At 42.2% G+C, this 16,072-nt stretch overlaps 1 protein-coding gene across 7 annotated transcripts in view; it reads right to left on the bottom strand.

The window, feature by feature from the left end:
• ADAMTS12 (ADAM metallopeptidase with thrombospondin type 1 motif 12) overlaps positions 1-16,072 on the bottom strand; it is a 310,364-nt gene that overhangs the window by 132,153 nt on the left and 162,139 nt on the right. For all 7 annotated transcript variants that reach the window (XM_034657042.1, XM_034657036.1, XM_034657041.1 and 4 more), the window contains exons 4-5: positions 1,544-1,740; positions 768-851 (exon numbers count right to left, since the gene is read on the bottom strand). In XM_034657042.1, coding sequence (XP_034512933.1) covers positions 768-851; positions 1,544-1,740 — 281 coding nt within the window. The remainder of the gene's footprint in view (positions 1-767; positions 852-1,543; positions 1,741-16,072) is intronic.

Genomic DNA, 16,072 nt, shown 5'->3' with positions numbered 1-16,072 from the left:
TCTTGAAGGTAGCATTGTGAGCCTTGTTATTGAATGTGGACAACAAGAAAAGGAGGATTCAAGAATGACTCCTAGGCTTGTGCGTGGTTACCGAGATGGGTAACACAGAAGGTTGGAGCATGGGGGGGTGGAAGAATTGATATGATCCGGGCCCGGAGCAATCAAGAATGCCACAGTGGACTTACGGAGTTTGCAAGTTTGGGTGGGCTCTGACACATCCAGGGGGAGATGCCAAAGAGGCAACTGGATGGGAGTCTGGAGGGTAAGGAAGAGGTCTGGGTTTAAAGTAGCAACTGAGAGTCCCGGCATGTAGAAGACAAGTGAGTCTCTGCGAACAGGTGACATTTCCAGGGGCAAAAGTACAGAGAGACAAGATGGTCCAGAGCTGAAGGGTGTGTATTAATCTGCCAGAGATAAATAAACAGCACAAAGGGTTCAACGTTTCCATGTCCTTCCTAACTTTTATTGAAACCACGCAACTACTTCATGGTGGAATATTCTCAGTCGCTCTGTAAACCTAACTTGTGTATTACCACAGGAAATGACGGCCAGGTGGGTCCAACAATGTCTATCTCAGAAACTTCTCCATCTCCCACTTGACAGCACAAAATTCCCAAGAAAACAATACAGAAATATCATTGTCCTTCTCGATGGGCTTCTAAACACCTTCCTGGTGCCCCCTTTCTTGTCCCTCAAGAGCTGTCCCGAAAAAAGGAGGTAGGGAGTGTAGATACAGGTCAGAAGAGTGGAGACAAACCACTCCTTACCTCTTCTTCTTCAAGTAGGATGAGCCGAACCACAACAATGTGAACTGCATTGCCGATGCTTGGGTTATGGAACAACCCAGTGACCTAGAGTCAGAAATGGAAAACCATTAGCTCACATGATAAATGCCAGGGGAGGTGGAAAATGTCGTCTGAGAGATCAGGAATTCTGGGGAGACTACAACTAAGAGTGAGAGATGCCCCTGGCCCAATCCACACTATGGTACTTAAAGGCGACCTTTCCAAGGTGACTGGCTGGCTGTGTGTTTGAGGAATTGGTGCCTTTCTTCTCTGTGACCCTTTCCCTGACCCAGCGTCTTTCTCTCTTTTATTATCAGTTCCGGAGGCAAATATCTTTCCCCACCTCGACAGGACTAACACTCTCTCTGGCAAGGTGGAAGCATCAAGAATGCAAAAGGGAAGTCTGAAATCAGGTGTTGTTAACTTTAGTCGAATTCTAACTACTTTGAGGAAATCATGTTCTAGTTCTTTGCCTCAGTTTACTTATCTGTGCGCTAACATAAATTGGCGAAACAAACTCATACTAAAAGGATTGAGTCACTTGAGATATAACTAGTATAAAAAATATGCTAAATTCCAAATTTTCTAGGATACACATTTTTAAGAGACAGACTAATTGGACTTAATTTCCATCCTTCCTCACTTAGGCGTGGTATAGATTCATGTATATATATGAAAAGAACAAAAAGGTCTCTCTTATTTTTGGAGGCTGACACTTGTTCCCCAGCTGCCGCTCCCTGCCCCACAGTCTGACATACCATGTTCATAATGGTGAGGATATAGGACTCCACACTGTCGCTCCCATGATACTCAATCATCTTCGTGTCGGCCACCACCAGCGTCTCCACCCACCGCTCTTTGCTGATGGAACGCCGAGACAGGCTTCTGCTGGGCCAGTGGTTCCTCTCCCACTTCTCTCGTTGTCGTTCCAGCTTCTGGGAGGTGGCAAGACCATCTAAATATTAAACAGAAGACTGTGGGCTTACGCTATATATCTCTCATATACTACTCACCTATGTTTTAAAGATGTAAGGCCATAAGTTTAATTTATGTTTAACAATGTGGGAATTCAATGTTCTTATATACATGTCTGAAATGGGAGAAGGGACCAATTTGAATGATTATGACCAAGATAGCTGAAATCTGTCTCTTATAGGAGGTTCAAAGTACTTCTTCTAAATAATTATTACTTATATCATTAAATAGGTCCCTCGCTATTAAAAAGATGTTATAATCAAAATTGGGAACATTTTCTTCTCCTCCTCCTCTAAATTATTCAGTGCCTACTATGAGCAAAGCAGTGTACTACGTTTTAAAATGCCAAGTTGTTTATCCTCATGAACATTTGAGGGACGTACTTCCATCTCTGTTTTGCACATGTGAAAATTAATGTTCAAAATGCCTGGTTCAATAATTTCCCCCAAAGTCACACAGCCCATTAAGGTCCAGAAGATCCAGGGTTTTCTATGCCCTAAAATCATGAGTTTTTCATAGACGCCTCATTGTCTCCCACCGAGTAAGCATGCATACAACTGGAGAACATGTAAGCTGGAAAAGCTGCATATACTTCCAGAAGGTACGAAGGGAGAGTATATCCACTTGTTTGCTATGTAACCCTTCCTGCTTCCTCAGTTTCACTGTCTATGTGAAGTCAGAACACACCGAGGAGTAGTTACCAAAGTAAAAAAAAGAGAGAGAGAGACGTAAGTCTAAATAATTTCAAATTCACTTATTATGAGCTTTACTTGAAAATAATAAAGCTGTACTTTGGTAAAGTAACCAGGATTGTGTTAGCCTTGCAGGGAAGTCTTGTGAAGGTTTGCAAATGAGGAGATCATTACCCCTCATCTGTCTGTGGGAGAACCACCTTCTATTTTCCTTTTTCCATCTGCTTTGCATGGATAAGTATGCTTCCCTAAGAAATCTCCAGAGATGTTTTCAGTGGGTTCTAACTCTGCACCCCACCTATCCCCCGTCTGTCACCCTCTTTTCGAAGCTCATGGGAATGCTTCAGACTATGTTTCCAAATCTCCCTGTGCAAGCCAGGGAGCAAGCCACCCTTGAGCCCACGTATGGCCTATGTTCTGGAAGGGCCAAGGTACCCTCCTTGGAGGAACCAACCTCCTCCAAGCTGCAGGGATGCTCAGTGCTCTCCCTGAGCCCCCTCCCTTGACCTTGTAGGCTTATCACCCACCCACCTTGGTGTGGGTCCCCTCAAAGAGGCTTCCACCAGCTCCCTGCAGGTAGCATAGAGGGTGCGATATGCAGCCCGTTCATTAAAGCAGGACCCCGTGCTGCTGGCTGCAGCCGTGGATGCCTCTCTCTCTGCTCAGGCCTCAGGTGCCTACGGTTAGGTGCTGGCCGGTGGCTGGCACAGGCGACTCTGGTAGAATAAAGGTGATCTCTCTGCTTCCCCCAGTCCTTTCTTGTCGCACATCTCTGCCTTGACCCGGCTCCCCCTCCACCTTTTATCTCCTCAACGTCAAGCAGCAGAGTTTAAAGAAAAAAAACAAAAGATACTTTTAAAGCCCATCAAGTTATTTCCATTTTTCCCACAAACAGGTGGGTCCTCAGTAAATGGGCAGGCAGGAGGAAGTGTGGAAATGAGAATGAGGTCTGGTGAAGACACGTGCCAACCGAAGATTTTCAACAAGACCTACACTAACCACTTGCTAAAGGCCAGAACCTCGTGTTAATGAAAATGTCATGGGTTTCAAATAATTCCCAAGGAGAGAGACGCCTGTTCTATTACGGGCTGTGCCAGAGGCTTTGCAGCGGTGGTGGGATTCAATCCGGGTCCTATGGGGCTGGGCAGGAAGAGAGGGTCATGTATATCTAGGCTGACTTTGTGGGGTCCTCATGAAGTCATCCCAGACTTAACAGAAGAAACACTTCTATTAAAAAAAATTTAGGCTGTGCAAGAAGCCAGTCCTACACATTGATCTCCAAGGCCTGGTGACAATCCAGACAGTTCCTCAGGGGTAGGTGAGATGCCAACAATTCTAGAAAGCTCCCCTGTGCCTGTCACCCCCCCAGCACACACAGACTGTCTTAGTCTGCTCAGGCTGCCATAACAAATACCACAGCTTGAATCACAGAAATTTATTTTCTCACAGTCCTTGATGCTGTAAGTCCAAGGTTAGGACACCAGCAAGTGCAGGCTCTGGCAAGTGTCTGGCCTGAGAGCTGGCTCCCTTCCTGGCTGCAGGTGGCCACCCTCCCACTGTCTGCCCACATGGATTTTTCTCCCTGTGTGCATATGGACTGATCTCTCTCTCGTCCTCTTCTAAGGCCACCAATCCTGTTGAATTAGGACCCCACCCTTATGACCTCATTTAACCTTCGTTAAAGTAGAAAGGATTAGCTCAAGACAGTCATCCTAGGGGCAAAGCTGGACCAGACGCCAGCTGACCCCAGACCTCCAAGTCGCTCCCAGCCCTAAGCAATGCTTGAAGGAAATTTGTCTAGGAGAAGCTCCATAGGTAACAGGTGACTTTTTGATACTGGCTTTCTGGAAACAATGTCTCACTTCTCTTGTTTAATCCAGGTATATGCTACTGCGAGAAGATGTCCTGGACCCAGAGTGGGTTACTGGAGAATTGGCACCAGGAAAAAAGAAGAACAACTTAAGTCTGATAGGACCTAGAAAGCTTCTATTCAGGCCCACCATTGCCAACTGTTCACTTTCCGACCCTACGGGCCTGGCCTGAACCACTTCTGCACTGAGCCACTTATAAGTCCCATGACCTTGGAGCAGTATTCTCATCACCACCCCCACCGCACCCCCATGGAATGAAGAAAGTGAGCTGAACTCCTACTTTTATTTTTTTAATAATATGGTTTTTTTTAAAATTTTATTTATTTATTTGAGAGAGAGCAAGAGAGAGAGAGAGAGATTGAGACCATGAGCAGGTGAGAGGCAGGGGAAGAAGCTGATTCCCCACTGAGCAGGAAGCCTGATTCTGGGCTCAATCCCAGGACTCTAGGATCACGACCTGAGCCGAAGGCAGACACTTAACCGACTGAGCCACCCAAGTGCCCATGAACTCCTACTTTTAAAATGTATTTTAGAGACATCTAGCTGACTAAATACATAGAGCATGCTATTCTTGATCTGCGGGTCATGAGTTCGAGCTCCAGGTTGGGCATAGAGATTACTTAAAAAAACAAAAAAAAATTTGTAATGTATTTTAGTAACAGAACCCTTTCTTCAGACAAAAATTATGCAAAAAGGAAGGAAAAGAAAGAATCCCAAGGCACAGGAGGCAGATGGCACAGAAAAGGGTTCCACATGGCAGAGCTTTAAACTACCAGATGACACCATTTCTAAGGGTCCTTTCAGCTCTGGTGTCGTTCCAGCTGAACAAACACAACTTCCACTGCCCACACAACTCGGCAGTTTGCCGCTGTCACACACTTACGACCAGATCCCCTTCCTGGCAGAGCACTGCCGCCCTCCCCGACTGAGCTGAAGGTCAGTGTTAGTGCTCAGAGTCAGTGGCAACAATAGTTAAGCTGCCAGAAGTGTCCATCCCCTCGGGCCAGCTGTGGGTAGATTTGAAATGCCTCAGGCACGAAGCTCATTTTCAGCAAAAAGAAGACAAAACTACTTTTGTCCTTAGGTAACAGACTATCCATTTTTCAAAACTGGACACTGCTAAAGGGAAGATGTATGTCTTTAATGATAAACAAGCGAAGCAACATGAGTTTAAGAGTTAATAACCAGGCGATGTCAAAAGCAAGTATTCCCCAGGTTTAGGGGTGTGGACAAAAAGTATAAGTACCTGAAAAAATCAAAACGATCTATGCTCCCCAAAGGCTGACTGGTCCCAGCTGACAATGCCCTAGCTTCATTAAGAACATGTCAAAAAAGAGAAAGGAAATGACGAATCATTTTGGAAATGTGAAACCTCCCAAAATAACAACATAATTAAATCAAGTACAGGTGAAAGGGAGGTTTTTAAAGCGTTCCAGAGAGGCAATAATCAGAATGAGAATTTATAAAACAATATGATCTGTTATTGTCTTCTTTCACATTGTCAATTTCACTCATTACTAACCCTTACAATGACAAGCAATTCCACTGATTTGAGATCTAATCCCACATGCTTTCTTTCCCTTCCTCATGCTCTGACATAAATGTGCTGATGCATTTCTCACAGTGAAGACCAGTATGGAAGAGGCAGCTAGGGGCAGAAGAGGATGAAAAAAACAAAAATTCAAATAATCAATCAATAATCAAAAACAAAAATTCAAATAATGAGTCCCAACACGCTGAAACATTGATAGAACTCTAATGACAGCCTTCCTTGGCTTAGTAAGGAAATGGTGAATAACTGAGGGACTTCCACACTTCACCCAAGGCACCATGAAAGGTGTCTTACACATAGCCTCTAGGTCCTCAGTGGTGAGCTCTCCATTTCTGAAGGTGTTCAGAAAGACTTTATTCCTGCACAGTTACATTTTCATAGAATATAGAATTCCACCAGTTTGTAAATAATTAGCTATACTGCAATCTAAGCAGGGAATTTAGTACAGTCTTGCCAAGCTCTCTCGACCTTGGGACTGCTGTATTCAGAGCTCTCATTAATACCTAATGTTCGTTGGCACATCACTTAGGAAATGCAGCTTTTAAGGATTCCTAGCTCAGGAAGGAACTCAGATAAAATGCTGCTGATGCTTCTTCAGAGAATAAGGATCTGTCTTTCTAAGATGATCTGTAGAAATGAAGGAAAAGCCGTCTTTTCCAGGAGCTACAGAGTGGGAACAGAAACGCAGGGTACCTGTTTCTTCAAGTAGCTTATGCTCTCCTCCCAGGGTTCTCCCTGGTCTTAATGAAGGTTTACATCTCAATGGATCAGAAAGACATATGACTTAAGTAGAACAACTGAGAAAGTGGGGAGACAGGAGAAGGGGCTCTTGAAGAATGGAGCCCTTTTATCTGTGGGGAGATGGATGATGGACCAGTATGAGACCATGTTACCAATTCCCTAGGGCTGATCCTGGGCTTCAGCAGGACCTTCCAAGAAAAGGCCCACTCTGGAACCCTTCATCTACCTATGCTGGCAATACTTTAAAGATGATCAAATCCTACAAACACAGTACATGTTCAATAATATGAGCCCAACTGCTTAGCAGGCTTTTCTTAATGCTCAAGAGGACCTAGAGCCAACTGTTGTCCCAGGGAGGAGAAATGAATCTGTGCTATGCAAACAGATCGAGGCCATTGTAAGGTAGTGAGCAACCTAAGGTGGGGACCCTCTCTGCTCAGTGTCCCCTTCCCATCTGTCTAAGCTCCTGCTCTGTGGTTTGTATCCAATCCCTAAAACTATCATATCAAATACTCAACATGTCTAAGGCAATTTGTGCCTGCCTTTATAACTGTGTCAGACCGCCAGTTGTCCCAGTATTGGCTCTTCCTTCTTGATTTTTTTGCTGGGCACGTGACCTCCTAGAATCAAGAATAAATTTCTCAGCCACCCTTGCAGCTCAATTCTGACCAATGGGACACAAGGGGAAACACCACATGTAACTTATAGAACTTAAAAGTAGGGCACAGGGACTTCTTTTCCTCTTCTTCCTTCATGGCCCTGAATGTGTATGGTCTGGACAAGAACATGGCAGCCAGACAGACAGAACAGGTTAGAAGACGGGCAAAAGGAGTCTGAGTCCCTGATGACTGTGGAGGACAACACCAGCCTTGGACATTTTATCTCCAAATGTCATTTATGTGAGAGATAAATAAAAGTCTATTTTTCAACTAGAATGGAAGAGGGCTGTTTTGTCTGTTTTGTTCATCCTTCTATCCCCAGCACCTAGAAGAGTTCCTTGCACTCAGTAACAATATTTCAAATCAATACATCTTCGTTAGGGTTTTCTGTCACACATAAACATAGAATCCTGAAGGATACGATGAGTTCATCACTCCTTCCATGTCTGTAAGCATTATCTCTGCTCATCCGTAACTCTCAAGGGGTGGGTTGCTTTCCTCTCCAAGTGGTAGCATCTGATCCCTCTCCTCGGATCAGCAAGTTGATTAAGTGTAAATAAGCAAATGGTTCTCTTTTAATACCTCCACTGAGTAAATAGCTGGACTAAGACTGACCACCCAAAATGGCTTCCAGAAACAGCACGTTCAGAAAGGCTACATACCCATTCGTGTCCTGCAGAACACAATGCCATGAGCCCTGTGTATGATCTTCTTAACAAATCACCTATACACGCTCTTAAATTAACCCAGAATTCAGAGCTCCGGGGAAGCCAGCATCATCTTCTTTAGCATTTGGTGAACATCTGGTGTCTGCATTCCCATCTTCTCCCCCCCGCCCTTGTCTCTTTTGTTGTGTTTTGTTTTGTTTTTTAACCTCTCAGAGCTCTGCTCATGTTCATGTCCACTCCACTATCGACATTTTGGGGCAATTTTTTAAAAAAGTTTTTTGTCCAGAATTTTAAAGTTTCCCATATTGGAAGTAAGGGCTAAGGGTTTCTTGTCTACCATATTATTGTGCTGTTTTTCATGGTGAAATTCAGTCCTACTCTATTTACTAAATAGTGCATTCAATTTACGAAAATGTTTTTTTTTGTAAAGAAGGAAATGCTAGAGTGTAGCGTTTCCCCGTGTGTCTTAAGAATCTGCTTCCTAAATAGTCTAAAGTCACTGAAGGCACCGAATACAGTGCCCTCTGGGATGTCACACACTTGACAAAGTAATGCAAGGCAGGAGGAACTCAGGAAACATAAATTATAATCCTAGGGAACATTGTATCTGCTGCAATCATGGACCGCTCTGCTCTTGTGACAAGTGCCAAAAAGAGAGATTGTAATTTGTTTTTCTCTAGTAAAGGTCAGGATGAGATTATCATTGTTATGAACCAAAGGCAGGATTTTAACTATTCTCAAATGTAGCAAATAAATGGATTTGCCACTTAATTCTCTTAGCTCAAAGCTCTGTGTTTCATTTAATCTTTTACCTGGGTCATCCTGCTGGTCTGGACAGCGCCCCCCTGAGGGGGAAGCCTTTCTTTACAAGGGAGAACTTGGATCAGCATCTCAATCATCTGCGTAACTCAACATTCAGCATTGAGTCTGGTGTCATCCCACAAGCAGTGTTTGCTGAATGAGTTTCCGGGTTCCTTCACTGCCTATTTATTTGTGGGACTGGAGTGTCTTATAGAGCATGACATAAAACAAAGAAAAGTATTTGAATTCTAGTGAGTCTAATCTGATCTTCATTGTTTATTCATTCCAACTGCTACATTTTTCTCGACATATTTACCCACCTCCAACCCGCAACTCCCAAAGCGGAATGCTAACAACAAATGTGCACACATTGAAACTGGGCAAGTTTTGTTTCCTAAAGAAACCGCTATTCTGAAGGAAGGTGCTCTCTTGCCTCTAACAGATGAGGGAAACCCACAAAGTAAAAAGGCATTCCCATTCCAGCTCTCAAATTTCTTGGAAGTTCATTACAGAAAGTGGGATTTGGAGTAATTTTTTTCTTTTCTCTGCTTTATTGTGTTTTCTATGTTACTTTTAAAGTGTAAAAATAAACTTTAAAAAATGTGTGGAAGGCCCTTGACTTTTACTTTCTTTGCAATTTATAATTTAATAGCAGCATTTTTCTGAGTATCTTCTCTAATTCTATGGTTAATGTTTGTCCTTTTAACCAAGTGGCCGGAGGCTGTTCTCCCCAACCATCTACAGTGCTTCCCTGGCAACAGCAATCACACAGTGAGCGACATAATTATTGAGAGATATCTGACGCAATGTGTCTATTCATTCATTTTCTGGTTCTCCAAAGGAAAACAAAGAGACCAGGGTGGGGGAAGATGCAAGATTAAGGAGGAAAAAAAGGAATTTTTCCTTCTGTGTAAGCACCCAGCCATTCTTCTGTGAAGGCAAAGAGCTTTCAAAATAGGATCCAGCGTTTCCATTAAGGAACTAGAGATACATGACGTATAAATGGAAACACTGAACTTAGCCGGATAAACACACTTCGCGGGGCCCTGGAAAGAACTCTGTGGTCCGGGGAAGCACACGACAATACATAGCCCACCAGCCACAGGTGGCGCTAGTGTACCTGAAACGTGCTGTATGTGTCAAGTATACCCTGGATTTCTTTTTTTTTATTATTATTAATTTAAATTAAAATTAGTTAACATATAGCATATTATTAGTTTCAGAGGTAGAATTTAGGGATTCATCAGTTGCAGACACACCAAGGGCTCATTACATCAAGTGCCTTCCTCGACGCTCATCACCCAGTTTACCCCCTCCCCCTACCCACCTCCCCTCCAGCAACCCTGTTTACTCCCTGTAGTTAAGAGTTTATCGTTTGCCTCCTTCTCTGATTTTATCTAATTTTATTTTTCCTTCCCTTTCCCTATGTTCATCAGTTTTGTTTCTTAAGTTCCACTTAGCATAATACTCTCTAGTTCCATCTACATCATTGCAAATGGCAAGATTTCATTCTTTCTGATGGCTAAGTAATAGTCCATTATCTTTGTCCGGGCTCTTTCCATAGTTGGCTATTGTGGACATTGCTGCTATAAACACTGGGGAGCAGGTGCCCCTTAGAATCACTATTTTTATATCCTTTGGATAAATACTTAGTAGTGCAATTGCTGGGTCCTAGGGTAGCTCTATTTTTACCTTTTTGAGAAACCTTCATACTGTTTTCCAGAGTGGCTGCTCCACCTTGCACTCCCACCAACTGTGTAAGAGGGTTCCCCTTTCTCTGTATCCTTATCAAATCTGTCGTTTCTTGTATTGTTTATTTTAGCCGTTCTGACCAGTGTGAGGTGGTATCTCATTGTGGTTTTGATTTAATACACTCTGGACTTCAAAGAGTTAGAATGAAAAAAAAAAAAAGAATGTAAGTTATCACATAAACAACTTACATTGATTATGTGTTGAAATAATATTCTGAATATCTTGGGCTAAGAAAATTATTAAAATTAACTTCACCTGTTTCTTTTTTTTTTATTCTTGGCTGCTACAAAATTGAGAATTCCATGTGTTGTGCATTAGATTTTTATTGCATAGAACTTGTTTAGAGCTCCAGACGCCTGGTTATTAATCCGGAGTCTCCTCATTATTTGTCTAAAGTCAGCCGCACAGAATTGCTGTAAGGAAGGAGTACATTACAATGTGGGGGAGCATCAAGCCCACACCGGCCACACACCAGAGTCGGACTAAGTGTTCTTTTGTTTTCCTTCATCTTATTTGCAACTACATATATGATGTTTATAATAGGTTAAAACTTTAGTTCCTCCTCTATTCAGTTATGTTTATGTAATTTCACTGATTGGGGAGAGCCATGATTTTACCCACCCTGGCTGCCTCATCCCTGTGCTTGCCTTATATCTTGGTTCCTCACGCACTAGAGCAAAACAACAAGGAAGCATCATTCAGAAGCAAGTAGTTTGACCTATTATTTTTTCCATTTTTTTAAAGGAAAGAGAGAGAGATCAGATAGTTCTGACACCTAGATTTATTCTAAAAGGTGACTTCTTTGGGTGTCTTGGTGGTGCAATCAGTTCAAGGTCTGACTCTCGGTTTCGGCTCAGGTGGTCATCTCAAGGTTGTGAGATCAAGCCCCACTTCAGGCTCTGTGCTCAGCACAGCCTATTTGGGTTTCTCCCTCTCTCTCCCTCTGCCCCTCCCACTCGTGCTCTTGCTCTGTCTTTAAAATAAATAAATAAATCTTTAAAAAAAAATAAAAAGTGACTTCCTGTCCTTTGACAGACGAGTAGATAGACAAAATGTGGTGTATATCCCTACGTAAATGGGATGATATTCAGCACCTGACACCTGCTACAACATCAATGAAACTTGAGGATGTTATGCAAAGCAGAATAACCCAGTCACCAGAGGACAAAGACTGTATGATTACACATACATGAGGCACCTGGAGTAGTCAGATTCGTACAGACAGAAACAGGATGGTGGTTGCCAAGGGCTCCCAGGGGAGGGAGAGTGTGAGGAGTTATTGCTTGACTGATATAGAGTTTCAGTTCGGAAAGATGAAGACAGTTCTGGAAACGAATGGGTAGGGGTGATGGCTGCGCAACAAAGCGAATGTGCATGAGGCCACTGAAATGCACCCTTAAAATAAGGAAAATGGTTCATTTTATATCGATTTTACCATAATTAAAAAACAAATTAAAAAAATAAATAGCTTCCATGATAGATGGTGGATGTTGGGGGGAACACAGATCCACTCAACCTCTCACTTTCTATCACCACGTCAATCAGTCCCAGAGTGACCTTTAGGTCCCTAAAGAGACTCACTCACCAATCACTATTTCACAATCACTGAAGTATGTTTATTAAGGCATTAACATTTCAACTAGTACAGCTGTCAAAGTAAGACTTTTCTAAATAAACTCACATTTTAATTAGCCAGAAATTCCATTTTCCAACACATTGCAGTGAAACGCAGTTTGGAAGTAACATAAGTTAAAACTTTTCCCTGAACCTTTCCAGGACCCTTGACTGCAGCCTGGCTGGTACTGCCCTCTGTGACTTTCTCCCCCTGTCCTAGGGCTACAATCCATCCATCAGTGCAAGACAAGCTCCTCTTGGCTCAACCTTTATGCCTCTGCCCACTTCTGCCCTCTTGAGGTTGTTAGTGTTTTCTAGGCAGCTCTTTTTGGCTTAATATTGTGAACCTGAGATGTGTTCTCTGTAAATCTGCTTGTTTTGTTGGACTATGTTTCAAGCATATAATTTTTCCTCTCTAATCCTCCATCTAACTCCTGTTTGCCCAAGAAGGCAACTCTGTCATACATCTACCAAATGTAATTCTCCTCTTGGATGTTGCTTTGGGCCTCCCAGCTTTAGAAAGAGAAACTCTGGAATTTTCTCTTCTCAAAAATGGGGGAGTAAATTCAATATGTATACAGATCTTCCTTGACATACAATGGGGTTATGTCTCAATAAACCCATTGTAAGTTGAAAATATCATTAAATCAAAAATATATTGAATACACCTAACCTACCAAACGTCATCGCTTAGCCTAGCCTACCTTCGACATGCTCAGAGCACTTATGTGAACCTGCAGTTGGGCCAAATCATCTAGCATGAGGCGTATTTTATAATAAAGCCTTGACTATCTCATGTAAACTGAATACTGTACTGAAAGTGAAAACCGGCAGGGTCGTGCGGGGACAGAAGGTTATAGGCGTATCTCTTGTCTCCCTCATGATGGTGAGGCTGACTGGGAGCTGTGGCTCCCTAATGTCCCCCCATATTAAGACAGAGAGAGACAGAGAATCTTAGCTGAGGAAAAGATCAAAACTCAAAATTCGAAGTATGCTTTCTACTGAATGCATACTGCTTTCACACTACCATAAAGTGGAAAAACTGTAAGCTGAACCATGATAAGTCAGGAACGGCCCATACTTAACTGTGATAGTTAATTAGGCATAAGATATGGAGCATGTATTCAAAACTTGCCAGGCCTGCACGAGCCTCTCTGGGGAAAGATAAAGTAGAAATTATAGTTCTTAAGCTCAAGATGTTCTCTCATTTCCTTGAGGAGGAAAAAAACCATCAGCCAGAAACAGAGAATCATATAAACAATAAATGATTAAAAGCCACTCAGCGTGCAGAGAAGCGTTTGGAGGGAAAAGAGATCAAGGAAAGCTGGATTCAACGAGCAGCTGTATTTTCCAGGCAGCGGCCAGGCCCTGAGATTACAGAAATGAATAAATCAAATTTACTTCCATTGGGGTGCTCTCTGTCTAGTGAGCAGATGGAATGGACTTCCTTCTCGGGGTGGAAGGTAGATTTTTGGGGTGGGTAGAATGTAACTAGAGAGAGGAGAGCAGAAAGCAGGTGGGGGTGATCAAGACAAACAAAGGTGCAGAGAGAGGCTCGATGGTGCAGCTTTTCACAAACTCACAATGGCCTGGAATTCCAAACTGCCTCATCTGAAACTATTTTCATGTGCCAAGTGATTAGGGGACATTAGCTCTCCCTTGTGTTCCGCTTTGCTTATCTTGTGTTTCTAAACCAACACACACTGGGATGGTGGGGTGAACCCAGAGAGCCTTCAAAAGGGCTGCAGATGGAAGTAAAATGTTAATATTTCTGTAAAGACTCTATAAAGTGAATATTTCCCATGTCCACAACTGACTGGTAAGTCAGCATGGTTCCCAGCATATGAATATGAAAATTGAACAATGCCAGCCAGATAAGCTGAAAGAATTTAAAAGGGATGAGCGAAACTCGTTCTTCCCAACAAGAACGTGTACCTTACACAATCATAGTTGCCTCTCTTGACCACGTAGCAGTTGGACAGCAGGTATTACTAACCCTGTTTTCCAGATAGGTCAATTTCATTTTTAAAAAGCTTCAATTAGGAGGCACAAACACACAGATCAATGGAGCAGGAGAAAGAACCCAGAGGCAGACCCACATGAAGATGCCTCACTGATTTCGGGCAAAGGTGAAAGGAATTCAATGCAGGGGACGCTGGAGCGATTAGACATCCATCGACAAAACAAATGAATGAAAAACCTTGACCTAAGCCTTCCTTCTTATATAAAAATTACTTCAAAATGTATGAATGTATGGATTTAATCATAAAATGTTAAACTATATAATTATTTTTTTAAATAAGAGAAAATCTTTGAGATCTAAGACTAAGCAAAGTGTTCTCAGACCATCCATAAAGGGACAAATTAATGATGAATTAAACCTCATCAAAATTAAAAACTTTTCCCTGGAAAAGCCAATGTGAAGTACAGAGCTTCACTTCAGGGTGACAAAATGTTCTAGAGTTGACTGCCGTGATGGTTGAGCCAGTCTGTGCATTTACTAAAAGCCAATGAACTGTACACTTTAAATGGGTAAATTATACATACGTGAATTATGTCTCAACAAAGCTGTCATTTAAAAAAAAAAGCCTATATGGAAAGGATGGGAAAACAAGTTGCAGACTGGAAGGAAATATATGCAAACCACAATCTAACAAAAGACTAGAATCAAGAATATATAAGGACTTCTCAAAACTCAATGATAATCAAAAAAAAATTTTAAATGAGCAAAAGACAGAAACAAACATTTCCCTGAAGAAGATACACAAATGTCAAAAAAGCACATGAAAAGATGTCTAACATTACTTATTAGGGAGATGAAAATTAATGAGATATCACCACATATCTATCAAGAATGCTAAACTTGGGGCGCCTGGCTGGCTCAGTCAGTTAGGCATCTGCATTCGGCTCGGGTCATGATCTCAGGGTCCGGGGATTGAGCCCAGCATTGGGCTCTCTGCTCGGGCAGAGTCTGCTTCTCCCTCTGCCTCTCCCTGCTGCTTGTGTTCTCTCTCTCTCTCACGCTCTTTCTCTAAATTAAATAAATAAAATCTTAAAAAAAAAAAAAAAGAATGCTAAACCTAAAAATAGGGACAGTAACACTATTGTGATATTGGATGTGGAGCAACTGGATCACTTATCCACAGCTGGTGGGAATGTAAAATGGCGTAGCCACTCTGGAAAACAACTGGGAATTTTCTTATAAAGCTACCCATACAATTATCACGTGACCCAGCAATTGGACTCTTGGGCATTTATCCTAGAGAAATGAGAACTTACCCAAGAACCAGTACACAATGTTTAGAGCAACTTTATTTCTAATAACCAATAACTAGACACAGTCCAGCTGTCCTTTTGTAGGTGAATGGTTAAACAAATTATGGTACATACATATCATGGAATACTACTCAGCACTGAAAGGAACACACTATTGATACAAATAACAACGCAGATGAATGTCCAGGGAATGATGCTGAGTGAAACAAGTCAATCCCAGAAGGTTATATACTGTATCATTCCATGTACAGGACATTTCAAAATGCAAATAATTAGAAAATTTTACAACAGCTTGGTGGTTGCCAGAGGTTAGGAAGGAAGGATAGGTGGGGAGGTGGTGTGGTCACAGAAGAGCTACATGAGGGGTTCTTGTGGGAAGGAACTATTCAGTATCCCAGCTATGCTGGTAGATGCATGAAACCACACATGTAGTAAAATTGTGTAGAACTAATACCACGCAGGCACACAAATCCATACACACGAGTACAAGGAGGTTGGGGAAATCTGAGTAAGATCACTGGGTAATGTCAATGTCAATGACCTGATTGTGATATCGTACTATTGTTTGGTAAGATGTTACCATTGGGGTAAAGTGGGTGAAGAGTAGGTGGGATCTTTTTCTATTGTATCTTACAACTGTATGTGAATCTACAATTATTTCAATAAAAACGTCATTAAAATAAAAG

The sequence above is a fragment of the Ailuropoda melanoleuca genome, chromosome 3 (assembly GCF_002007445.2).
Source record: "Ailuropoda melanoleuca isolate Jingjing chromosome 3, ASM200744v2, whole genome shotgun sequence".
In the NCBI taxonomy this organism is placed as follows: domain Eukaryota; kingdom Metazoa; phylum Chordata; class Mammalia; order Carnivora; family Ursidae; genus Ailuropoda; species Ailuropoda melanoleuca.
The sequence above is the reverse complement of the archived record's forward strand: the minus strand, read 5'-3'. Positions and strand labels throughout refer to the sequence as shown.